This window comes from Thunnus maccoyii, chromosome 11, assembly GCF_910596095.1.
Source record: "Thunnus maccoyii chromosome 11, fThuMac1.1, whole genome shotgun sequence".
NCBI lineage: Eukaryota > Metazoa > Chordata > Actinopteri > Scombriformes > Scombridae > Thunnus > Thunnus maccoyii.
This window is the reverse complement of record NC_056543.1, coordinates 8,019,640-8,046,540: the sequence shown is the minus strand read 5'-3', so window position 1 is coordinate 8,046,540 and position 26,901 is coordinate 8,019,640. Positions and strand designations below refer to the sequence as shown.

At 38.9% G+C, this 26,901-nt stretch overlaps 1 protein-coding gene across 1 annotated transcript in view; it reads left to right on the top strand.

The window, feature by feature from the left end:
- Positions 1-26,901, top strand: part of spegb (striated muscle enriched protein kinase b) — a 49,261-nt gene that overhangs the window by 14,635 nt on the left and 7,725 nt on the right. The window contains exons 2-34 of the mRNA XM_042425631.1: positions 5,956-6,042; positions 6,754-6,820; positions 6,981-8,536; positions 8,710-8,853; positions 8,961-9,143; positions 11,232-11,398; positions 11,694-11,782; positions 12,846-13,021; positions 13,295-13,555; positions 13,710-13,868; positions 14,000-14,189; positions 14,323-14,552; positions 15,581-15,700; positions 15,839-15,943; positions 16,423-16,629; positions 16,721-16,844; positions 17,502-17,674; positions 17,769-17,881; positions 18,099-18,267; positions 18,366-18,462; positions 18,679-18,879; positions 19,064-19,121; positions 19,254-19,331; positions 19,615-19,787; positions 19,892-19,918; positions 20,009-20,161; positions 20,915-20,957; positions 21,111-21,179; positions 21,290-24,041; positions 24,171-24,320; positions 25,045-25,161; positions 25,326-25,493; positions 25,743-25,865. Of these exons, the coding sequence (XP_042281565.1) occupies positions 5,956-6,042; positions 6,754-6,820; positions 6,981-8,536; positions 8,710-8,853; positions 8,961-9,143; positions 11,232-11,398; positions 11,694-11,782; positions 12,846-13,021; positions 13,295-13,555; positions 13,710-13,868; positions 14,000-14,189; positions 14,323-14,552; positions 15,581-15,700; positions 15,839-15,943; positions 16,423-16,629; positions 16,721-16,844; positions 17,502-17,674; positions 17,769-17,881; positions 18,099-18,267; positions 18,366-18,462; positions 18,679-18,879; positions 19,064-19,121; positions 19,254-19,331; positions 19,615-19,787; positions 19,892-19,918; positions 20,009-20,161; positions 20,915-20,957; positions 21,111-21,179; positions 21,290-24,041; positions 24,171-24,320; positions 25,045-25,161; positions 25,326-25,493; positions 25,743-25,865 (8,529 nt within the window). The remainder of the gene's footprint in view (positions 1-5,955; positions 6,043-6,753; positions 6,821-6,980; positions 8,537-8,709; positions 8,854-8,960; positions 9,144-11,231; positions 11,399-11,693; positions 11,783-12,845; positions 13,022-13,294; positions 13,556-13,709; positions 13,869-13,999; positions 14,190-14,322; positions 14,553-15,580; positions 15,701-15,838; positions 15,944-16,422; positions 16,630-16,720; positions 16,845-17,501; positions 17,675-17,768; positions 17,882-18,098; positions 18,268-18,365; positions 18,463-18,678; positions 18,880-19,063; positions 19,122-19,253; positions 19,332-19,614; positions 19,788-19,891; positions 19,919-20,008; positions 20,162-20,914; positions 20,958-21,110; positions 21,180-21,289; positions 24,042-24,170; positions 24,321-25,044; positions 25,162-25,325; positions 25,494-25,742; positions 25,866-26,901) is intronic.

The following is a 26,901-nucleotide window of genomic DNA, read 5'->3' as shown; positions in this document are numbered from 1 at the left end:
TCCATGTGATTGGTTTTACTCGTCCATTTTTGGAAAATTGTGATTCTAGAAAGATGTTCTTGCTCTTTGTGAAATATGTGCCCTGGATATTTGTTTTAACTTGAAAAAAAATCATAATCCACTTTATTTGGAGATATTTCAACAAAGTTTGACATAATCTATATTTGGTTCTTTATGCCGTGGAACAAACCAAAGCACCACCGAGCAACAAAACGGGCCCAGAAATGTGCATTTCCCAAATTAGTGTTAATTGTTTGTTAACTAAGTAAGAATTCTGGTGATGTTGTGAAGCTGATCCACATTTATCTTGAAACAAGGCAGGAAAGAACGGATCACTTCTTATTTTGAGCCAAGAAAATTCTCGAAACAAGTTGATTCACTGTTTAGCATTAAATTATCTCATGGCCATTGATAGTCTTTTTTAAAAAAAAAAAAAAAACTTGTAAAGCTGCAATAATAAGATTTTTTTTTTTTTTTTTTTTGGCCACTTGGGGGTAGAAGAACTTCACAACATGCTACAAGCAACTGCCAAGACAGAATCATTTGCAGATGCTTCCTCTTTCTTTAAAGCAAACCGTAAACAGCAACAAATTAGCTAAAAGAGGCTAAAAAAGCTAAAGCTGACAGGGACTGCAGAATTGCATGATAATTCTAATTAATGTAAGCAACCCTATTAACATTACATCGATTAATGGAGATTTAAAAGAACAGAATTTATTACAGGTGCAGTGTTTAGCATTTTAGCATCAGTAAGTCATTCAAACACTTGATTTTTGACAGTAACCATAAAACAACTTAGAATAAAAGCTGTGACTGGCTGCCTTTGCATTTGCTGTGTGCAAGCAGCAGCAGTGTTGACATAAGATGTTGGGAAATATCACTTGAATGTATGACACATTACACAGACAAAGTAATATTTATACATCTACAATGAGAAACTGTAATTAGTATGGGTTATTATTTTTATACGTAACCTATACTGTTGTCTAACACAAAACATTGTGTTATTTTTGTCACAAGACGAGAAGGATAACAGAATTCCCCTCTGTTAAATTAATGTTGAATTAATATATGAAACACAAAACAAACAAAAAGGGTCCATATAAAGTACAGTTGCCAAAGAAACAAGGCACTCTCCGTGAACAGATTTCAGACCATGTAATTAAGCCAGCTGTAGGTATTTGCAATCATTAAAGTGAACTATATTTCCTTCACATTGTGCCTTGTGGCTGCAACCATTAGATATTTATTGTGAATTATTATTAATAAGCATTCATATTGAGACATTATCAGATTGTTGGTGTAGTGAGCTTTTTTTTTTTTTTACTGTAGTTTTGTTTAAAAATTTGAAATTACTTACAGTAAGTGTGTAAGCAAACTTTCATCATGCTCACATGATGAAATCATGCTCACAGTGTTATTTTGTCTTGAGCACATTGGGATTGAAATGTCATTTTTAAGCATCGCTATTTCAGTCTCCTGATTGATACTCAGAGGTGAAATTAAATATGTAAACAGTGAGTCCTTTCCCTTCCCCATCAGGGAAACTGAGCCAATCAAAAGACATCATGTGATGCCATTTGCAGAATATTCAAGAATTGTTCCACCGAACACAAAATGCTATTAAACATTAGCACAATAATACAAGGGCTCTACTATCTTTTATGAGTGTAGCAGTGAGTAAAGTAATTTAATCTCACATCCTTTGGAAACAGAACTGCTTAGTGCAGTCCGTCTAAGCAGTCAGTAACACATCTGCTGTGTTCCAGCAATGCAGAGGAGTGAGGAGGTCCCTTTAGCTGTTGCAGTGATTCTCCCATTCTCTGCCGGCAACACAACATCGGCTCATTACACCAGTTGAGGAATAAGACACAGACACATGGGGAGGAAGGAAAAAATGAAAAATGTCAACCAATGCTGTAGAACACTGATCTCGAGAGGGCTGGATCACTCCCACTGGTTTTTCTGCCTATCGGTGTGCGCTGCCTGTGGGGTGGAACACAGCGGGGGAAGATGCTTACACTGTCGCTGGCTATTGTGTGGACAGGGGGGCTCCCTCAGAGTGGATGATATGCATTCAAAAGACGTTTCCACCTGCGAATGGAGGTCTATAATCTATGCTTTTCAGAGACGGATTATCTCAGAAGAACTGCTGAGACTCTGAGGTGCAACTTGTTATATAACGGACAAAGTGCCTTCTTACCATTTTTATTTGCATTTGATTGAGAAGCTTTTATCTTGCATGTTAGCAGACTTACGTTATATAACAAGTTGAATCTTTCAAATACAAGTCAGATGTTACCTGTTGATGTCTTCATAGAAAATGTCCAGATTTAGGCGTGTAGTAATGGCTCGGAACCCCCAGTGTATCTCGGGGAATACCCTGCTGCTGAATGTAAGCCAAGACAAAAAATACCTGTCGCGGACATACCAACAGTGGCCATAAAAAAAAAAAAATCCAAACCAAAGAAAAGATCAGGCAAGTGCAATTTCAATTTATATTTGTCAATTATGAGTCTATTTATTTTCCTTCTGTACTGATTTAACCATTTATTAGTATGTATGTTGTATGTTGAACATCATAAATGATTTCATTTGAAATGTTTACAGAAACAATTCATTATTACTGCTTAACAAGTGAACACAAATGTTCTCTCAGCTGAGAGTGTCAAATGCTATGAAGACGATTAAAGGAGATTCAAGATATTCTTTAAACCCTTAATTGAAAGGGAAGTAGATCTCACCAATGTAATTGTAGAATATATTTGCCGTGGCCATTAATAACTACCATTAGAACTCTGAAATCACCAAGCTCAAGGCAGCATCATAGCTTTGAACTAACTTAAAAGAATTACAGAAGACTTTCAAAGTTGCACTGAAATGCAGTGTATGCAGTGATGTTTCTCAAGTCAATGCTGTTCATATGAGGGCTCTTATCACAACTATGGATTTCCTCCTTTTTAGATATACTGTACATACTGTAAATCAATATCCTAAACTGGAAACATATTCTTTCCCTTACCTTACACCCATTGCAGTGTGAATCTTAAATTAGCCTAATTAAAAATCAAGACGATAATCGAAAGATGATAGCTATTTTCTTTTCCCCTCTTAAAAATATTACAACATAAAGGACAAAACTAAGACATTGAGGTAGTACTCAACAAAGTATCAATCTAGTTTTGGTGTGACTTGAGCTATGTGGTTTTCTGTGGGGTTACAGAGTGACGGGTTTATGAACCATCCTTTCCTGGGGCAATAGTTGGGTAATACACCATGCAATCAATCACAATGCAACCCCCTGATATGCCATACTAATCAAGCTACAGGATGTCTACGAAAGGTGCTTCTTCATTCTTAACTAGCTTACTATTCAAGGTGTGCTTTGAGGCTGACTTGGAAAAAATCCAAAAACATTTCCTTTAAAGTAAATTTAATGTTAACAAATTATTGTTGCAACACACACATGGACATGTCCACCAGACTTGCAACCCCAAATATGGCACAATTCCAGCTCATCCTAGACTTCTGATTTAGTTTCCCAAGATTGGCATCAATATATTCTGGACTAAAATGTCCATATAAGAATATTATAAAAGACAGCTGGGGTTGGTTGATGAAAACTGACTAAATTTCAGCAGGCCTTAAAGGTACTCTGTGAGGTTTTATTGTATACAAAGTTACATTTACATTCAGTGTTTATCACCAAAATGCATTGTGTGTATCCTTGAGGCATGACAAACCGGTTAACTGTATATTCATCCTCATTACGATCACCATGTTTGCTAGCTTCTTCCTTGCCTTTGCTGAAGCATTGCCATTTTTCTTGCAGTGTTACCGCCATCAACTGTCAATAAGTGGAATAGTGTAAAACCATCACCAGGAATGTGTAACACGTCGAACGCGTGTTCATGCACAGGCACATAAAAACAAATAATCATAAAAACATTGCTCCATAGCAACACTAATGGTCAAAAATGCTACAGGATACTTTTCATTAAATGCTTTTGTGTATACTCAGTCTTATTAATCTTGGCACTTTGGTGCAGTATGTGCAGTACCGTCCAAATTCTAGCCTTAAAAATATAATGACCAACCTCTTGAGGGTGATGCAGCAAAATACTTAACTGGTTGTCTTAAGCGCTTGAACAATATTGTGTTGAAATAGTTAGAAGCTTAGATATAAATACTTTTATATCTAAGCTTTTATATCTAATCTCTTTTTATGACTGTGATAAAAATGAAAAAGAAAGCATTGGCCTTTTTTTAATTTCTAATTCTGGCTCAGTGATTTTATTTATTCATTTGTTTAATGTCCTGTTTGGCTGTTTTTAAAATGTCTTTGTTTTCTGACGTTGTATCAGTTTACAGAAGCCATTTGGATTGTCAACTGGTCACATGGCTGGCTATAAGAATGACTGCTTAATCAATAGACCTTTATGATTATGTTTCAGATTTTACATTAGGCAAGACTGATATGCACTGTAATGTGTATTTTGTTGTTTTTGTAATGTGGGCACTGATTCAGTATTTGAGATTAGTTAGACTAATGCTTTGGGGAAATACATCTCCTAAACTATTAGCACGACAGACTAATGTTGCCACTTAAGACATTTTAATAAATAAAACACAACAAACACAACAACAAGTTAATTAGAGTATGCACTGCTCTGGCAGTGAGATTGCATTGCAAAGGGAGTTTTATTTTCAAATCTATTGCATGAATGTGCAATGTAACTTGCAATGAATGCTGATTTAATAGCTATGAGTAACATCACGAGCTTACCACACACACACACACCATACGAGAGCGTTCACCTGTTTTGCTTCTTTACCAAAAAGTAATTGTTTGACAGAAAAGATCAAGTAAAGATATTCACTGTGTAACTTATTTTGGATTTAAAAAAAAAAAAAAATCCACTACATTCATGCAAGCATTTACAGTGACATATGCTATTGTGTTGTTCTACTGCAAGAGAACAACAGATAGCCCCTGTTTTTATAAGTAATTCCACCTACTGTGAAGCAAATACCTCATGAGAGCTGCTGGGATGCCAATGACTCAATAGTGCTTTCTATTTTGAGTTCTACCAATGACTGAATTCTCTCTCTCACTCTGAGAAAAATAGTCATATCTTTCAGATGGTACAGCTGGAACACATTTTTGGCTGAAGAGTAACAAAATGGAACAAAAAAGTCGGTTTTCCTCTGAAAAAATACTAAAGCACCTTTGCTCCCATGAATTTTATTCCCTTCCATATATTATCTTGCAGGTGTTGATGAGATAATTATGAATTATAAAGACTCAGCAATAATTCAGCTGCAGCTAATATAGTACATTCAGCTTAGCAATGCTAATGAGACCCTGAGGGTTACAACAATTCTTTTTTTTTCAAAGACAGTGACAAAGCTCAAAGTGCATTCAGCTGCCATTGACATAACAAAATAGAGATTTTAAAAGGTCCAATGCAATGAAAAACTTAAGTTTTAGTATTATTTGGCAAAGTTAATTTAGACACTTTGCACTTGACAGAACAATGCACCCATTTGTTTCCATATCTGAGATTCAGTTCTAGTGTTTCAAATCACACTAGCATACTCGTCCAAATAAAATGTGTCACCTTCAGCATCAATTTGCACTGGGAATTGTTGTTTGCCTTTCATTTAACACCATCAAACAGTCAACTGAACTGGATAAGGTATTCCATTGGTTCCTATAGTAACAGTGTGTTCTCTCTGCTTCTTCTGCCGCCACTATGGAAACATCATTTTCCACTTGTGCAGAAAATAAAAAAAATTGTACAATCTATCATTAGTATGTGGTTTTATATTGTCACTTATTCTCGTTGCACTTAACTTGCACCGTTTTCTCAACCAATAGTGTTTTTTCTAAACTACTCCAATTAAAACTCAATTTAGTCAGGTTTTAATTGTTTTACTTTATATTTTTTTCAGATTCTGAAACAACAGAGGATGAAGGTGGAGACCAATTTGAGACCAAAGAAGATAGTGGGGATCTTGAGGACCAGGCTGTGCATACAGGTATCCATCTTGTTTTCAGCTTTTCTGTGGACATTTTTGGATTTTCTCTCATTTCTGTTTTACTGTTGAAATTTCAATCAATTTTACAGTATTGTAACAATTATAGACACTAATGAGAATTTAAAAATGTTTAAAAGAAAGGCATTTGCTGTTAAAGCTGCATTAAAAGGTTTTTTTTGGCCACAATGAGGCAGCGGTACGAGTTCCAACCACAACAGTGTTTTTGCAAATACCTATCCACACAGAGCAACATAAACATTTATTTAGAGTTGGCTTTATGTCCACTTGATGAATGTAAGTCCAACATTCACTCTCCTTTTAGCTCTGGTTTTTTTTTAACAACTTCTGAGGGAAATGTCTGGCTCTGTATCGGCTAAATGCTCCACCAGCCAGTCACTAACTTTGTCTGCTGTTTGATTTTTGACAGTTGGTTTAACAGAGCTTTTTCACTAAATACAGCTGCCTGCTGTAACTGGGTACAAAGCTGATGAGAGCTGAGTCTGTAGGTTGGAAAAAACAAAACAATTAGCTCAAAGACACTAAAATGCTCTGTAGACCTGAGAGGACCTGCAGAGTCATATGTTAATTCTCTGCGGTTTTGTCATTGTGATTGACAACTTTACAATTAATTTTTTGATTGATTGTTTATATAAAAATGTTGATTTGTGCAAATACTTGATTATCATATCTCCTTTTTTATATGAAATGCAGTGATGGACAAATGTGCAGATGATGACAGTAGAACACATGGACACGAGGATCACTCTAACACAACCAGGCAAGAAAGAAAAATGCAAATTACCTAGCAGTTTTTAAAAAAGGACCAGTGTGCTGATTGTATTATTGGACTCATATTTCATGTCTTCATTAAAATACAATGCAAGCAGATTGCGAATTAGTAACAACCTACAAATTTTGCATAAAATCCTCTATTTCAGGAGCCAGTCAGACGATTTTACAAGAGAATCTCCTCCACAAGTCCTCCCACCTCCATCCCCAAGACTTGTCAAACGTCCCTCCACCTCTCCAATGCCAAGTCGCTCCGGTTCAACTACACCTCTCAGCTTGCGGAAAAAAACTGTTGTGCCAACAGAATACCAAGACACAGTGCCTGCGGAGTTTGAAGAAAAGGTTAAGCAGCCAAAATCTATGTCCCAAAGTAGCACCCAGGATTCCCGACCACAGACTCCACTGAGTGAGTACTCCCGGAAAGAATTTACTCTCAGACCATCCCCAAAGCTTACCAGAGCGAGTTCAAAAGTTTTTGAGAAGGTCCGTGATTTAGAAGAGCGGAGGCGAAGCCTTGATTTTCCAGAAGGTTCCATCTCGGGGAGATCCTGGGCAGGGTTTAATCGTGCTGGATCTGTTGATTCAGATGATGGAGGAAGCCGGATGGGCATCTCTAGAGAAAGTTCAAGGGAAGATCTAAGAGAGGCTCTCAAAGAAGATGCTGCTGAACGGAGATCTATGTTTAGACAAAGAGCTGCTTCGCTGGAGGACAAACCTCGCTACTCCCAAAAAGTTCAGGACATCGAGAATAAGTTCACTGAGGAGCTCCAGCGTATTAAAAAACTTGTTGGAAAACCCCATCTGAAGAAATCATTTTCAACTGAACAGCTCACTCTGAGGGCCAAGCAGCGCCAGCCTTTCAGGAAACTTGAACCTATTCCTCCACAAGTCCTTCAAAAGCTCCAAGAAAGGGAACGTGCTCAGTTGGAAAAGGAAAAGAGAGAAAAGGAACTAAATCAGCTACGAATGCAGCAAGGACAGCAAACACAACAAGAACTGCGTTATTCCCAACCCCAAAAGACAGCAAGCAGTGGTCTAACAACTGTAACAGTCAGTAGATTTGGAGAGGTTGCAGGCACCCCAGAGTCATTGCAGTTATCGGACTTACCAGGACAACGATCAGTGAGAGAATTAAGTAGAGTCAGTCCAGTTACAGAAATCATTCAGAGATCATCATCACCAGCATTACACCAACAGCAAAGGGAAGAGTCACCAAGCAGAAATGTTGCTGACATGACATTACGCAAGGTTGAGCGAAGAGCCCCAAGTCCGCTTGTACAAAGGGTATCACGAATGCAAGAATCCCCGCATGTCCCTGAATCTCCTGTGCAAACATCACAAAAAGATGATACCTCAGGAAGAAAGACACCAATAGAAGTAGTATTAAGAAAAATTGAAAACAGACCTGAAAGTCCACTGGTTCAAAAAAGGGCTGTCATTGTGCATGATGTCCCTCCTCAAGCTCCCACAAAACAACCAAGAATGACACCAGTTGCTCCAACAGAGGAGAAAATGGAGGTGGAGCTCCCCAAACAAGCCTCTAGGATAAAAATCCCCACAATTGTTGTTGAAGATGAAAAATTGGAGGAGGATGTTCCTGTGAAGACAAGTGAACCTAAGCAGATTACTGTTAGTGGTAAAGAGGGACAACAGCAGAAGACCAAAGGAAGGAACCGTCGTTCACGACCTATGTCTCCAGAGTTAGGTTAGATATGTTGTGCTTCTTTCATTTAGCTTTCTGTGGTAATGTCAAGTTCCAGTCTGATTGTTTTTCATTTTTAATTAATCAAATACTCATGCCTTAGTAGAGGGGGCTTTCCACTAATTTGATCATGGAAAAGAAATGACCTCAGGCTTTTCTTTTGTGAAACCATGCAGATTCTTCAGATGATTCGTATGTGTCTGCTGAAGAGGACCCAATGGAGGCCCCTGTGTTTGAGTTTCCCCTCCAGGACACCGTAGCGTCCGCTGGTGCAGATGTACTACTAAAATGCATCATTGCTGGCACCCCCATTCCTGAAGGTAACATGTTGTACTTTGTGTGTTTTGACAACAAAACCCTCAAAGGTAATTTTGAAATGTACATTTAAGCAATGAATAAATGGTTGTATTTGTCTTCCCTGTTGAAGTTACCTGGACGAAAGACAACAATGAAATCACCAGCATTGCAAATTACGCAGTCAAAGTGGAGGGTGAACGACATAGTCTGCTCATAAAATCGGCTAAAGTACATGATGGTGGGAAATACTGTGTCACTGCTGTTAATCAGGAGGGCAGAGCGTCCAGCAGTGCCAGCCTCATAATTAAAGCAGGTAAGTTTTAATTTTCAGATAACAAATTAAATTAAATTAAGTGACTATATTCAGTAATGTTTTGTTGTGTTTCATGTTCAGTTATGGCTCTTCAGAACTTGAATTATTACCTTATTACCTCTTGAATTATTAGATCAGGAGTATTATGCAAAGCCATTAATTGCTTGGTTAGTAAAATTACTCTATGGAGCCAACTTTTAATTGTGTCCACAAACACAGCAGGTGCTTATTATAAATTGAACCAGAAAACCAGAAAGAAATATGGAAATGAGCATGAAAAGGAATATGCTGTTATGACAGACATCCTGTTTGTTTCATTGTTATCTATACTGTTGTATATATCTGCCCATTTAATTTACCTGAAACCAGTTATTATTATAAAAACAGAATTGTTATTATAGTCTGTCAAAAATGGAACAGGGCACCTATTTTTTCCATGGATTAGTGTTGAAATAAAGCACATATTAAATAAGAAGCCAAAGTACTTGACAGTACTCTTTATTTTTGGTACGGGTTTTAAACATACCATCTTTTTAAAAACTAGTGCTTAAAAACATATTTTGGTTTCTTCCCATATTGGCATTGTGTTTCAGCTTATTTTTCCCCAGCTCCCTTATCATTATCTCTCTCAGCAAATTGTATGTGCCATATATTCCAGCTGAACAACCTCACTTATAGTTACCATAGCAACTAAGAGGCGAAACTGAACCTATAAATTGCCCACTGAGGCTCACTGGCTCCACTCACTGTGAATCAACTATTGTTTGGATATCACATCTGACATTTCAAATTGTTTTAAGGGGAGCTTAAAATAATCTGAAATGCTTTGTTGCTGTTTTTTTTTTTTGTTTTTTTTTTTTGAATACATGAACTCCTTGAACTCCTATGTTCTCATTGAGCAGCACTCTCAGTGATGAAATAAGACTAGGTTAAAACCTAGTATATGGCTAGACTGTGTATGGTCAATGTGTGAAATTGTGGCCAATTTGTTACAGGGATAGTCAGTGGTAGTAACCTGGATATTAAATGTTGATATTAATGGTCCCAGTATTTGCTGTTAAAGTAGCCTATAATGAAGCCTATAACGAAGTAGCATATCACATGACATGGTTAAGCTACGTTTGAGTGAAAAAAAAGGTTATAAATGCAGTTGCAAGAACAATACTTTCCACTCATATTTTGGGATGTTTGATTTGAAAGAGAACTTATTTAAATTCTAATTATTCTAATTACCTATCTGTTGACTCCCACTGCTCTTTATTTGTTTCACTCTGCAGATGTCTCTCGTTTTTCACTCTGCATCGAGTGTTTTGTATGAGGGATTGTTATTTGGGGTGCTTTAACTATGCGCTCTCCCTCATACTTCTATGCGGCTTTGTTCTGTCTCTTTCCCGGTCGATGATCATGGAGGCTGCGGCAGAAATTGTAAATGAAAGTTTTGGAGGCTAATGTCTGCTTGGTTACCGCAGTTACAGTCAAATAAAGCACAACTTCAGAGCAGCCGCCCCACCCTACAGTGATCAGCTACATGAGTTGCATGTTTTACCTGCAAGACTCATGTTTTAATACTGCTGTTCATCGTTTGTGACGTGAATCGTTTCGTTTGTGTGTTCAATTATAAAATCCGAGCACAGCACAGAACGTCTCTCCTGCCGGCTGCTGACAGCTCTGCCAGTCAGAGAGTTGATCACAATGGACGGTAGAGGAGGAGAATGGTAGAGATGCTGATATGTGTCTGTTTAAACAGGAGTTTAGCTGACTTCTCTGCATTCAATACTGAAGCTGAGAGCATCAGAGCTCGGAGCAGGAAACACAGTCGCTCAGCGTCGCGCTGCTGTCCTCCGCTTCCATCATCTTGCGCTGATTCATTTTGAAAGAGTAATGGCCAATGAGGAAACTCCAACACTGGGCTGGCTGACCAATGGTGAAATTTCATCACTCACTCACAGACAACCGTGGTTATGGGGCTGGTCTGTGGCCGGTCCAGCCAAAAATGTGTTTGTACAGGCAAATGAAAGATACATAAAGGGATTGCTTGTTGTTGTATCAAACTACATAAAACATAATGTAACCTTATTGCTTTTACAGAGCCTGTTCAGGAGCCAAAGGGGATCCTGGGTGTGCCAATAGACATCAGCAGCCCTATTACATCTGATGAGGAGTATCTCAGTCCCCTGGAGGAAAGCATGGATTTTGGAGCACCAGAGCCAAGGAGGATCCTCGACACACGATTCAAGAAACCCCCAGCATTCCTGGTGAGACTACTCAGAGCTGGGCCTGATTATATACCTCACTGACTCTCCCTTTTAGAGTACTGTATGAGATCTGTATGTTTAGCATTGACACCTACTCAACTGCATTTTTGACTGGTCTGTTGCAGAATTCTGCATGACAATTTGTTATGTACAGGGTGTCTGTGATTCTATCAATATTGATTTATTGTATCAAAGTGTTATCTGCTGTGTGGTCATCCCATCAACACATCTATAAAATAAAACCTAGAGGTAAAATGCATCTCTCATCTTCTAACGTGCATTACATTTCAAACAGGTAACAATGAATGATCAAGCTGTCATTGAAGGACAGGAAGTCACCATGTCTGTCCGAATAAGTGGACAACCCAAACCCATGCTGTATTGGTAGGTCTCCTCATTTCATCAAACTACTCAGGCTCATTGCTTGCATGGGACATGGAAAAGGCTTTCTGGGTATCATAAACTATGGGCAAGCTCGCTTGGCTGCATAGTTTGTTCTAGAGCACGCTGCTTTGATGCATCTGTTAAAGGAACCGGAAGCACAAAGTTTATTGAGCGTGCGTAACATGCTTTCCCCATTTACCATGGAGCTTCTAAATGCCTAGAGACACAAATGCCTGGTTAGACAAACGTCTGGATTTCACATGCAATGTTGAGTTTGTCAACAAGTAGAGCCAGATCTCATAGCACTCCCTCAGAAGGGTCAGGTCCTTCAGTGTTTGCAGAACACGTCTTCATATGTTCTACCAGCCAGTGATGTTTGATTGGTGTTGTTAGCTAGGACAACAGCTTTAAAAGAGAAGGGTGCCAATATCTATATTTTTCTTATTGTCAACAAATCCCATGAGAACCCCAAACCGTCACTCCCACCAAATGTGTATTAATTCATGGCTGAAATAGTCCCCAAATAATGCACTATTTACCCCTGTTTGAGTAACCAAAATACTTAGCTTTTTTTGGAAATGACTTAACCTTTTTTAAAAATTATACTGTATATTTGTGACCCATTTTTGCAGAGTTACATCTCCAGTAGGAGCCATCAGGTCTGGGGTTGAGTGTCACAGACGGGGTAGAGAATTTGGAAAGTACTGACAGATGAACTAACACATTAGTTTTAGTCTTTTCATGGGATTTGTTGGCGATGAGAGCAATACAGAATAATACCAGCCCTGCACATTAATACAGGAGACAATGATAAGCTGAATCATGAATTTGTCATTGGAGTTAGTCATGAGTCCCAAGACAATAGCAGAAAAGAGAATACACTACATAATATTGTCAGTCTTGGACAATCCACCCCCTTCATAACTCAGCCAGAAAAGAGCTTGATATTGAAAAAAATTGGTCAACCTACATTGCATAAATAAAATTTAAAAAATCTCAGAGTGGTATGTGATTCATCTCTTTTTAAAACATAGCGACAATTGTTAATTCTTCTCTTTTGTAGGCTGAGGGACAGAGTTACGGTAAAAACAGGCCCACGTCACATTGTCCGTGAGAAAGAAGATGGCACTTTTGAAATGACCATTAAGTCAGCAGTGAGAGCAGACTCTGGGATTTACACCTGTAAGATCATTAATGAGTATGGGACAAAGCAGTGTGAAGGGACGCTGGAGGTAAAAGGTATGCTTCTTTTCGACTGGTGTTTGTTTTACTTCTCACGTTTGCGAACATACAAATCCATATTCCACTCATTCTTTTGTTGGTAATTCACTATTTGCTACATTATGACTCGATTGCACTAGTTTGCTTGTTGTTACTCAGCATATTTCTAACACTGATGCCATAACGCTAAGTGAAAACATTTATCGTGACCAGCAACTAGTACACAACACCACCATTCAAATATCACTTAACACTAGCACTCTTGAGAAGATGTTCTTTATTTACTCCCAGTACCACCAGTTGAGCCAGGTCTGGCTGTCATCCGCCCCGTCAAGGACATCACTGCCAACGCTGGAGAGACAGTTTTGTTCGAGTGTCATGTCATCGGACCGAAGGACACTGATGTGGACTGGCTTGCAGATGGGAAACTGATCCAGCCAGCATTACTCAACTGTAAGATGCACTTTGATGGAAGAAATTGTCGGCTGCTGCTCAACTCAGTGCATGAGGACGACAGTGGGACATACATGTGCAAGCTCAGCACAGCTAAAGGTATCTGTCACTCTGTACACCAGCATGTTGTTTGAGCCATTGTACACAGGATTTACTTATAATGAATAAAAATGATATCTGGAATTAAAATTGTGTTATTAATTGTCCTATCCATATCGTCTGCTGCTTCTAAATTATATTCTTTACACTCCAGAGGAAGTGACTTCATGTGGCAAACTCAAAGTCATCCCCTCCACTGAACCTCTCTTCACTCGCAAGCTGGACGTTCTGGAAGTGATTGAGGGGCGTAACGCTCGATTCGACTGCAAAGTCAGTGGGACACCATCTCCTAAGGTCATCTGGAGTCACTTTGGTAGGATTGTACAACTCCTAAGGAAAATCCAAATTGGCTATTCTAAAAGTTGATTGAGTTTTTCTGTTGTTTTTATGATTTATAACACACTTTGTTCGATGTGTTAATACTGACTTTTTTTTTCTTGATAGACCATCCGCTCACAGAAAGTGAGGACGTTCGTATTCTGCAGGAGGGTGGCCGCCACTCTCTGATCATCTCTCATGTGACCAATGAGGATGAGGGTTTCTACACTGTCATAGCCCGTAACAGTCACGGCGATGCAGAGAGTTCTGCTGAACTTTACATACAAGAACCACGGCCAGCCATCTCCTCACAGATGTAGGAGCATATTATTTCTTGGACGTTGTGCCTCTTTTCTGTCTGCTTGTAGACTTTTCAAGGTTATGGATTATAAAATTGACTAAAGCCTCCTAACCTACTGTCTCCGATCACTGTCGTCCTTGTCCTTTAGGGCTAAACTGGAGAAGATGCCATCGATCCCAGAGGAGCCAGAGGTCCCAGAGAATGAGGTGGAGCGTTTCACCATGCCTGACTTCATCAAACCCCTTTATGACCTGGATGTGATTGAGGGAAAGGAGGCTGTGCTCAAATGTAAAGTTGCTGGGTTGCCATACCCCTCCATTGTCTGGTTTCACAATGGCAAAAGGATTGAGAGCACTGAGGACAGAAAGATGACACAGTGTAAGTGTTTAAAAATGGATTCACATTCACCAAATGTTCAGCCCTAAAACTCCAGTCTTTGCAAAGCAACTGGACCCTGGGCAGTATATTTAAGATTTTATTGAGGGTTAAAGTAAAATGAATATTAAGTAAAGCTCAAAATAAAATACACTATACATTACAAATTATATGAAGGATAACTTTTTTAAAATCAAATGAATTTGTCTTAGTGTAAAACCCTTATTATAACAAATGTATGTACTAACACCAACCTAAATATGGGTTATCTGGCACAAGAGTGAGAAGTTAGAGGTTCCTTCTGTGCTTGCCTGCATGGGACTTCATCTTGCAAAACCTCATGATTTTAACAAATAATAATAATACAATAAAAAGTAATAATTTAATTTTTAAATAAAGTCATATGTGCTCTCCAACAAGTTTTCATATGTAAACGACATAATAGGTAATTTGTTAGTGCCTCCCCAAACAACCCAATGCACCAATAAACATTACAAAACAATTCATTCTTACTTAATCCTGTTTGTTCCCTGTGGAACATAAGGCTGCAACCATCTGGCATTTGTAGCAGTTTTTGTAACAGGATGGTATTTCACCGGGTGGAGTTGTTAGCCCCATGCCTAACCCCAACCTGGAGGGCCAGGTGCCGCCATCTGGCATCTACCCTGAAACCTGCTGGGGGTATGACCCCTACTGGTAGCCTTCAGTCACAGAGGCACACAAGCCTCCCCAAGGTAGCAACACAAGGGGAAGACAAAACAATTCATATTAGCATTTAATGATCTGCCAACTCTACAATTAAAGGTGCTATATGTAAGTTTCAGAAATTCCTTCTCATTAATGACACTGGTGACCGTTATTTGAGCTGCAGTCAGCATCCATGAACTTGGGTCATCTTAAGCATTTAAATAAATGACTGATGTTTGTTTTTCTGGTGAAAGAAGTCTCATTTTGTAGGTCATTATTGCATATATAAACTATTATATCCTCATATCATATCCTTTCACTATCCCTTCTCTGCTTCTCTGCAGTTCGAGATGTCCACAACCTTGTCATCCGCTCTGTGCGCCATGCCCACGGTGGTGTCTACAAGAGCGTCATCTCTAACAAAGTAGGCAAGGCCACCTGCTATGCTCATCTCTATGTTACAGGTGATTTTCATTTCCTTTTTTGCCACATACCTCAACAAAAGCATATTTTGTTCACATAATCATTATAAAATAGCACATTGGCCAGTCAGAAAAAAATGTATGGAACTGGACCTCTAATTCCTATATTATCATTTTCAGATATCCTGCCTGACCCTCCTGATGGGACTCCAGTGATAGAATCAATCACTGGTAAAACCATCACCTTAAGCTGGAAGAAACCAAGGAGGCTGGACCCTTCCATTGGTATGACAGTCAGAATCAATGAATATAAATTTTAGACATGCATCCTCCCTATGTACTTCATATATTGAACATATACAAATATAGTGTATATATAACACACAAAATAATATTAATTTGACCAATATCTGTTAAAGAAGGCAAACAGGAATTATTTTACAAGGTAGTTGCTGATTGACAGCATTTTCTTCCGACAAGAAATATTCTTTCTTGTAACTATTTTAATAACTCTGGACCTACTTGGTGGCTTATAGTTTTGGTCAGGGAGGAACCTCCATCTTATCTTAACTATGCCAAAGTTATTTAGAATTTAGTAGTCGTGTTACTGTGTAATTGTGTAAAATCCAATACTCTATATTACTAACTCTTGACAAAATGACATGTTAAGCTTTTATGAGAGTTTAGCTTGTAAAATTGTTGTATTTTTGAGGACAGAGAAAAGAAGTGATGTAGCATTTTGCATCAAAACCTTTTAATTTCAGATCCAAGCTCTTTGATGTATGCCATTCAACAACAAGCCCTGGGCTCCATCCAGTGGACCATCATAGCTTCTGGCCTTAAGGAGACCATCTATACCATCACCACTCTCTCCAAAAGTGTGCGCTATGCTTTCAGAGTTCTGAGCATTACCCCCAAAGCCTTCAGCAAGCCCTCATCTGCCACTGATCCAGTGCAGCTCCTCGACCGAGGTACATTGAGGTTATTGGAGTATATATCCACCCACCAGTGTGTACTATGAGCTCATTAAATATAATCTGTGTATGCCTTTTTGTTTTCAAGGTCCCTATCTTCAGGAGGCTCCGGTGATTACTGATAAGCCAGACATTGTGTATGTGATGGAAAACCAGTCAGTCACTATCACTATCACCCTCAATCATGTCAACGCTGCCGTCATCTGGAAAAGGTATCTGTATCTCTGTTGTCAAGTTTCTATACATTTCCCTTTATTTTTAAAAAAAGGAATTACTTCAGAAAATATAAATAAATAAAAACAATAAATAAATAAATAAATATCTAAATACTGTATATCAATAATACAAGAAAACCGCTATTTTGCATGAATGCACTCTATTTATTTACTTGCATTTGCCCCCAGTTACTTTTTACAACATATCCAGTATATATCCAATATACTGTATACAATCATTATTTTTATTTTATTCTGACAAAATTAAAAAATATTGTCAAAAGGCTCCTATTATTATAGCATTGTTATGACATAATTAATACTTCACTTGTATCTGTAGTTTTCAATATGACATCGCATGATTTATTAATTAGTGTGGAATCTGATGGTAAAGCTGTCACCTTATAGTCTATCATATCTATCTTATAGGACTGACAGAGTGTAGATATGCTGACAAGCATAAATTCACTATAATAACACTTAGAACCAGCTCTTGTATTCAAAGTGACTATCAAAGATTGCAGAGCAAAAATGTGGAAATGATCTATTATTGTGTGCCAAATAATAAAAACAAGTGCCAAATAAGACCAGTGACAGTCCACTGCTCTGTTACCTAAAGTCAATCCTGGTTTAAATACAAACACTTTTCCTCAGGAGGGGAGTGGTCCTGGCCAGCAAGCCAGGCCTGTACGAGATGACAATGCCAGATGACGACCAGCATATGCTCAAGCTGCTAAAAGTTAAGAATGCTGACACTGGAGAGATGGTGTTTCTGGCCTCCAACAAGTATGGCAGTGACAGCTGTACCTTCAGTGTGGAGATGGCAGGTAGGCAGCACCACCATCCTTCCATATATCGACTTATCTATCAATCTGTTGATCGACCTGTCTCTCTAACTATCCAATGTAACTCTATCCACAGCTCCACCAACATTTGAAACCATAATGGAGGATTTGGACGTTTGTGCTGGGGAGACCCCTCGCTTTGCTGTGGTTGTGGAAGGCAAACCCATTCCTGACATCCTCTGGTTCAAGGTTTTTATCCATATTTAACAGTTTATTTTAAGGAACCTGTAAGTCATTTAATGAGTTTTGCAAGTCTGATTGAACTAGTCCTACATTTCTTTGAATGCAATCACAGGTGAAGTATATAAAGTATCCAATTAAAAATGTAAATTTACCAAAAAACAGAAATTAATTTAAAATAAATCCCAGGAGACCCATCGCTGAAATTTACCATACTTGTTTTCAGAATGATACCCTGCTGTCCGAGAGCAGTCATTATACATTTGTGTACGATGATAATGAATGTTCCTTGGTGATCCTCAACGCTTCTCCAGAAGACTCTGGGGTGTACACCTGTACTGCTAGGAACTTGGCCGGATCTGTGTCCTGTAAAGCTGAACTCACAGTTCATGAAGGTAAGGAGTTAATCCATCAGAGCCATAAAAAAAATGTATTAAACCCCTGATAACTTCCAACTTTTTAAATCTAATGACAAAATTACCCAACAATGTAGCTAAACAGAAGGCTGATCCAATGGAAGATGAGGAGACTATTCTAAGGAAAATGCGCAGACTGACTGACTACTATGACATCCACAAGGAAATTGGAAGGTAAGCCATTTATCATCCAAGCTCATGTTTAAAATCTTGTACTTTTATGCAATGTAATGCTAGAGAAGCTCTGTCTGCACTGGAACCAGTTTTATTGAATTACCTAAATGAGGATGTATTTCTTCTTGTCTTAATGCCTTACAGTAATATAGCTGTTGTGAGGATTTAGAATTACCCTGGATTTTAGTTATGATATGAAATTTTTTTGTCTTTCAGAGGTGCATTTTCATATGTGAAACGTGTGACCCAAAAGGTAGGCAAAATGGAGTATGCTGCAAAGTTTATCTCCACACAAGCCAAGAAGAAGGCCTCAGCTGTGAAAGAAATGAACCTGCTTTCCAAGATGGATCATGAGAGAGTCCTTTTCTTTCATGATGCCTTTGAGAAAAAGAACGCAGTCATCATTATTACTGAACTGTATCCTTATTATACATTTAAAACACAATGTTTGTGAGAAAGAGTACATAATATGCTTTATGAATTGAGTTGAAAGAGGAATGCATTTTTTTCACTTTTTTTACTGTAATTGTACATATTGTGCTGCATCTTTGTACAATTCATCTTAAGTACCAGAAAGAATAGCCTTAATTAATCTGTAAAGATGCCATGAGGAGCTGCTTGACAGATTTACACGAAAATCTACAGTAATGGAGTCTGATGTAAGTCCCATGTTTTATGACTACACGGCAAATCTTAACCAGTATTTCAATTTCATTATCAATTTTATGTAATGGATATAATTGTCTATTAATTAAGAGCAGTACTGATACTTTTATGTTTTGGAACACCAGGTACGTTCGTGCATAAGACAGTTGCTTGAGGGAGTGGACTACCTTCACCACATTAACATCATACACCTGGACATTAAGGTAGATACTCTTGGTCTTTCAACTCTTGCATCATCTTCTTTTGGATGTGTTCGAAAGAAAACAAAGACTCTAACAAACTTCACTTGTATTTAAATAAAAGTAAAGTAAGTAATACAGTGAGTATAAGTGATGGACTGTGTAAAGGATTCTTTCCTAGTTAAGAATTTTTTATCCCACGCACCTGAATTTTACATTTGCAAAAACTTGCAACTTGGGGATGTAAAGATATTGTAAATATATTTTAATTGTAACGAAAAAACATATTTTCTTGTTCTTTCCTCAGCCTGAGAATATCCTCATGGCAGACCCACATGGAGATCAGATCCGAATCTGTGATTTCGGCAATGCAGTGGAGATTACACCCGATGAGGCTCAATACTGCAAATATGGCACACCTGAATTTGTTGCACCAGAAATCGTCAATCAGACCCCTGTATCAAAAGCAACAGACATCTGGTATATCTGACATTTACAACAAAATATTTTGTTTTGGGTTTTATTTGTCTTGACAATATTGCAAGCACACCACTCTCTTCTAAAGTTCCTCTTTCCTTTCCTAGGCCAATTGGAGTTATTGCATATCTATGGTGAGTAAAATTACTAGTTTGTAGTAAATAAGTATGTTCCAGTCTACCGATGGGCTCGTCATTAAATGTAAGTGTTGTTTCTGTTATCAGTCTGACAGGAGTTTCTCCATTTGCTGGGGAAAATGACCGCAGCTCTGTACTAAACATCAGGAACTATAATGTGGCCTTCGAGGAGAGCATGTTTGCTGACCTTTGCCGAGAGGCTAAAGGTTTCATCATAAAACTGCTGGTAGCAGACAGGCTGTGAGTAACTCTACCGTGTCTCTGTTTTTCAAGATTGTTTTATGTGAAATTATTGTATAAAATACATATAATTTTTTTTAAAAATTATGATCGCAAATATAATCTATTACTCCTGATGTCTAACACCATCCTGTGTTTCTAGAATGAAATATTAGTCTATACTGCACAGATTATGTAGGTAATGTATATCAATAAACTCAATAAAAAAAAACATAATATGTTAAAACACCCAAATACAAACTAAATTTATGTCAATAAGATGATGGCAAGACATGTGCATTGCTTGTCATTTTGATATCATTACCATTCAATATTCCCAAATGTAATGTAATATTCAGTATTCAGTAAGTTTTCATTCAGCATTCTTAAATTTCCACATTTTTGTTCAATATTCATAGGATTTTACTCAGTATTTCAAGATTTTATTTAGTGTTTGCACAATTTGTTTGATATTTATTTTATAAATCACCTATGATATATCACTTATTTAAGTTTTGTATACCATTTGTTAACTTTTAGAGCTGTTTAAACCACTGTACTGTCAATAAAGTCACCGCTATCACAGTTACCTCTGTGCCGTTTATAGCCACTCAGAGAAATTATTCTTTATCAAGTGAATCAAGTCAGATTCACTTATGTTATTGATTTAATTTCAAAATCTGACACAGATTATAAAGCTCAATAACAAAACAAATGTGCAAAGACCTGGAACACTGAAATATCACCTTTTTATCCCCCCTCCCCTTTTTTTAGGAGACCTGATACTCAAGAATGTCTCCGACATCCCTGGTTCAAGGTGAGACCAGGCCAGTGACACTGGTTAAAGCTAAAGTTAATTGTCTTCTTTCAGCAGTGATTTCCACTAAAAAAGACTGAGCAACATCCATTTCCCAATTCATTCCTATTGCATTTAATCTCTATTTCTACTGAATCTCTATTTATTACACAGACACTTAGCAAGGGGACAGCTATAAGTACGGAGGCCCTGAAGAAGTTTGTATCTCGCAGAAAATGGCAGGTGAGGGATGTTTTATTGTCTTATTCTGGTTTTCTACATTTCATCACACCCAGAAATGGTCACATTATTTTAATTGTCGAGCTTACTGTGTTATGTTTCCTCTTTTTTAGCGCTCTCTAATCAACTATAAATCAAAAATGGTCATGAGGTCTATACCTGAGTTACTGGACGATTCCTCCAGCCATATCTCCATCGCCGTCCCCAGGCACCTTAAAGAGGGTTCCCCTTTGCCATCATCTTCCTCAGATTCAGATGAAGACATTGATGAACAGCCCTTCATTCCGATGCCACTTAACATGGAATTCTCCGGATCAAGAAAGTCACTGAATGACATCCAGACCAATGAGCAGGAACCAGAGAAGCAGAATGGAACAAGTAAATGGTCTGGGTCTCCTGTTCAAGCCCAGGAAGCAATGGAGTGTGACTCTAAAGAAATGGATAAAGAAGGTGTTGAAGTAACAGGTAAAAGCCGCCTACGGAAAAGGGCATCACAAGACAATAACATGGGTTCCTCAGATGAAGAATCACCTGCTGAATTGCCGCAAAAGTCAGAGCTGTCTAGAAAACCCCTGCGAAGGGGTTCTAGCATGGAGTCAGACAAGCCAGAGGGTGGACGACGAAGAGGACAGCTAAGACGTGGGGGCTCAGCTGACAGTGCCTTGCTGCTCCGGATTACACCTGAGGAAGGAGCTGGAGAAGCAAACCCAGAGGATGGCAGGAGAGTTCTCAAGAAAGCTGTCTCTATGGAACTACCAAGGAGGAGCACCAGCCCAGGAACTGCCAAGATGAGTCAAGAAGATTATGCTCTTAAACTGGAGCTAATGAGACAGCGACTGCTTCGTGGTGCCTCTGTGGACAACAAAATGAGTGGACTGAGAGGACCTCTGATGGAAACATTAGGAATGGGGGATGAAAAATGTGCAATACCCTCAGATCGCTATTCTCGTACCGCCCGTATAGGCCCACCTCCACTAACTAGAGCTTCATCCACTGAGTCCCCAAGGGACGAAGTTCCTAAACCCAAAGTTCTACGCAAAAGTGCTTCTTTCAGTCAAGGTGATTCAGAACCTATACCTTTACACAGGCGGTCAGGAGCTCCTCTGGAGATTCCTCTGGCGCAGGTAGAAGAGAGAAGACTTAAGGAAGCTATATCTATGTCAGCTCTCACTGAGCAAATCAAGCTAGACTCCCGTCCAGTGACTCCTAGGGACCCTTCACCAAAACCGCCGACTCCAGAGTCTGTTGTGCAGGAGAGTCCCACCAAAACAGAAAGTGAGGAATCGTTCATGGAGAGAGAGACAAAGCCTGATGAGACTATAAATGAAAAGATGGATGGGTTGACTACAGATAGTAATTTTGATGAGAGATCGAGCACAAGTGGTTTCTCAGAGAAAGACATGAGCATATCAGAAGAACCAATGAATGAGTCAGAGTATATGGGCCAGAGAGTTCCTACACCCCCTCTTGTGGTCCAGAGCTCTAAAGAAGAGAAAATGGAGGAAGAAGTAGAGGCAAAAGTGCAAGAAGAAAAAGAAGAGATGATGAAAGAAGAAGAGAAAAGAATTGACAGTGTTGCTGAGTCAAGTACTAAAGAAAATGTAGACGTTTCCGAAGAAAAGGTAGAAGAGAAAGTAAATTTGCCTGCTAAATCTTCTGAGGTGTTCATAACCTCAAGCTCAGTCATGGTGAGACCAACACAAGAATATTCCTACTCCCCAGCAAATGTTGTGTCAACTTATGTAACACCCTCGCTTCCTGCTCGAGTTGTTCTTCCAGATGGAAGTACTTCCGCATATGCTAGTATTATGCAGACCATCATGGTCCCTTCACTTCAGCCTCTTAACGAGCCACCTTTAGGCCCCTCTACCCCCGTTACCTTTCCAGCCACCTCATCATCTTCAGTATCAACTGAAACATTTGTACCCCCATCTTCACCTTCCAGCATATCCCCTGCTTTACCTGATCCACCAAAGCCAGTCATTTTGTCAACCACTGAGCACCCTGCTGTGTACTCAAGGGTAGCATCACCAGAATTGATAACAAAAGAGCCCAGTCCACCAAAGACTACCACACATTCCTCTTCCCAGCAAGAACTGTCAGCAGGAGTTGCCTTTGAGGACATATCCTCTGAAGAGGTCTTTGAGGCCCGGTTCAAAAAACGTGAGTCTTCCCTTTCAAGAAGCCTAAAATTTCTGTCCCGGTCTAAGAATGAGGACAAATCACAAGCAACCTCATCAGACTCTACAGAGTCAGGAGAAGAGATATACAGACCTGGGCCAATAGGTGCACCATTGGAATTAGCACAGAGGAGACTTGAGGAGAAATCAAAGTCAGTCCAGGACCTTCGTGAAGCTCAAAAGGACCAAGGCTTTATGAGAAGGCTCTCTATGCGCCTGAAGAGAACTCCGTCAACTGAGCGCAAAGAGGAAATGACCAAAGAAGAGGATTCAGCTCCCTCAAGACGTAGGCTTTCTTGGACTCTTGGCCGAAGAGGATCACAGGAGAAGAAGGAAGTAGAGATGACACGCATGGATGGTGGAGGAGATACCTCGGTGGAACAACATGAAAAGGAGGTGAAGAAGCCTAACGAATCACCGGTCTTGACAATGCGCCGAAAGATTGAGTCAACAGTAGCCGGCATCTCCACCAGAATTCGCAGCTACTCAGAGGAAAGGAGAGCATCAGAAGACAAGGAGCCAAAAAGGACACCCATTTTCTCCATTCTTCGTCGTGCAACATCTGAGAGCCGTGCAATGAAGGGTGCCAGTGTTCCTCAGAACCAGCTGGCAACTCAGGCCAGTAATGGTGCCTCCTCAGAGTCTTTGGACTCTATGTCCAGCCTAAAGTCAGAAACGTCCAAGGGTATGAGGCCATAACTTCTTCATCTTATTAAAAATTTTACCCCACATTTGATAATAGTGCTGTTAATGGCATTTTGTTGAAAGTGTACTGATTCTGTGTACTTTGATTTTTTTTTAAAATCTGGGACAGGTGCCGACGGTGAGCGCAGATCCCGCTGGGATCGATGGGGCCTGACCAGAGGGAGGCGAGACAAGACAGTATCCCAGCCTGACATACCAACGGCAATCTCAAGAGAAAATAGTTCTCTGCGTTCACGTCAGTACTCCAAACTGGCTTCTGGTAAGTCGCACATGGTTGTGCATGAAGATATTTGGATCACACTGTGTAAGCAATAAGATAATGGGTATTTAAAGTTGCCCTGTGGAGTTTTCTTGTAAACAAACAAAAGTTTTATTTACTTTCAGTGTTTCTGACCAAAACGTTTTGTTAGGTTCCTCGTAAACATTAAATATATTTTAAAATTATTTTAAATCCTGTATTGTTTACGTCAATAGTTGACTAGCTTGCAGTCTTCTTCTTTCTTTCCTATGTTGGTGCATTGCTACATTTCTTCACTTGTAACCACCACTATCTGTTGATCAGTGGATTAGCTTGAAACTGGCTGCAGAAATGTATTGCTTCATAGCGCTACTAGTGGTCAAATTTCACAGAGTATCTTTAAATTATCTTTCTTAAATATTATTTATTTATCAAAACATAACACATAGATTGTATGACAACATCAGTGAACACCATAGCATTTAATTACATGCTTTTGTATATTTCATAGAGTATATATCTCTCTATGCAACAACATATACCTTTTACATAGCAATAGCAAAAGATGAGAGTGGGAAAAACACAAGAAGAAAGGTTTTATCTTGTCCTTGGCCAGAAGTTGTACCATAGTTCCAGTGATGGTGGTCTAAACCATCACTGAGTACAGTAAATCATAACTTTAAAATTGACCTATCAATATAAAGTATGGACATGATTTAAGGAGTCTTATGTCTTTGGCTCCCAGATTTCCCTCCAGTATTCCACATCAAGCTGAGAGATCATGTCCTGCTCGAGGGGGATCCAGTCACACTCAGCTGTCTGCCAGCAGGCAGCCCCCACCCAAACATCACCTGGATGAAAGGTAGGATCCCAAATGTAAATAAAGGAGTATGACATAACTGATGATGACGTAATAGATGGATGGTACGGGTCACTTCACTTGCTAATTACAAAACATTTATGTAATTATCCTTGGGCCTTATCTCTGAATAAAAGACCATTTTTATGCATGTATGTTTTCTTCAGATAAGAAGCCCCTGGAAATCGATGCCAGGATGAACATGATTGCCTGCCCTGATGGCCGACAGCTACTGATGATCATGCAGACCACCAAAAAGGATGCAGGGGTCTATGAATGTGTTGCAACAAACCCCCTGGCCTCTGTGTGCAGCTCTTGCACAATCTCTCTTGCTCGTAAGACCAGACACACATCTCACTTTTGTGGAGCAGTAAACTGAGTTAGGACTATCGCATAGTAATAGCATTATTAGATTATTTATAGTAATACACAATATGCATTATTGATATACAAGTAATACACAATATAAAGTAACTCTTAAATGCAGTCATGTTTGAGTATAAGACTCAAAGACAGGATGCACAAGGTGCAGTCACAGATGATTAGATATATGATTAGATATAATAATATATTTGTTTTTACAGGTCTGCCCAATCGTCCCGGGACACCTGAGATTCCTCAGAAGTATAACAACACAGCCTTGGTGCTGTGGAGACCCTCAGACACCATGGCCCCCTGTACATACTCTCTGGAGAGGAGAGCAGAGGGTCAGTGTTTACTAACAATGAATTCATGTTTTATTGTCTTTTTCAGGCAGATGGCTACTATTAGATGTCCACTTTTTTCAGATTCAGTCTCATGGATGGTTGATATATCTGTGCTTTACTGTAGAGGAAGGGGGTTTGCCCAGAGTATTTATTTATTTATGGGAAAACAGATCAAGAATCACTTTTTTTCTCAGATCAGCTGAGACCACATGTATGTAAGTATACACGTGTTTTACAGTGCATAATATCTAAAATTACATCAAACAACAGTCAATAAAAAACAAACTCAACAAAACCACATAAATAAGGTTGCTATGGCAACATGTGGGCTATGGCATACAGTGGTGAAGGTGAAGTGGTGAACTATACATAGTACATAAGACGAAACCTGTGCACTACTTCCTCAATGTAATTCAGTCAAAAAACAGCAATGTCTGTATTTCCCCTAAGATAAGCAAGAATAGGGTCAAAAACAGCAAAAGAATCACTTTATTTGTTGATGTTCTGGGTAAATTTATTTGCCTTCAACAGGCTGAAAAGCCAGTCTGCCAGCCTACTGATTACAAACAAATGCCTTTGTTTTGAGGAAATACAGACAATGGTGAACTGCATGTTCAAGGCAGATGCTTTTAACAGCCTGAAATATTAATACAGCATAGCAATCTCACCACATTCAAACCAACTTTGATCTTTTTGTGCTCAACACTGTGCAGAACGCACAGTATCAATATGCTAATAGACCTGAGAAATCAGACATATAAATAGCAAATCAAGGTGTGTGTTTCAGTGTGTGTATTTCAGACAGAAGTATACAGATGTATACATATGCATTTATTTAGCAAAGGCAACAAGCTGTTTCACATTACACATCTGCCAAAAACCACAGCTATAACAGGAAAAAACATATGTAACAAATTTAGCTAATTATTAATAATTGTAGCAATTAATATATTTTGATGTCATTTCTAGTACTGTAGATACTGGCAAGGCCATCTTTAGCAACACCTATACACTTACCACTGATATTTACTTGCAG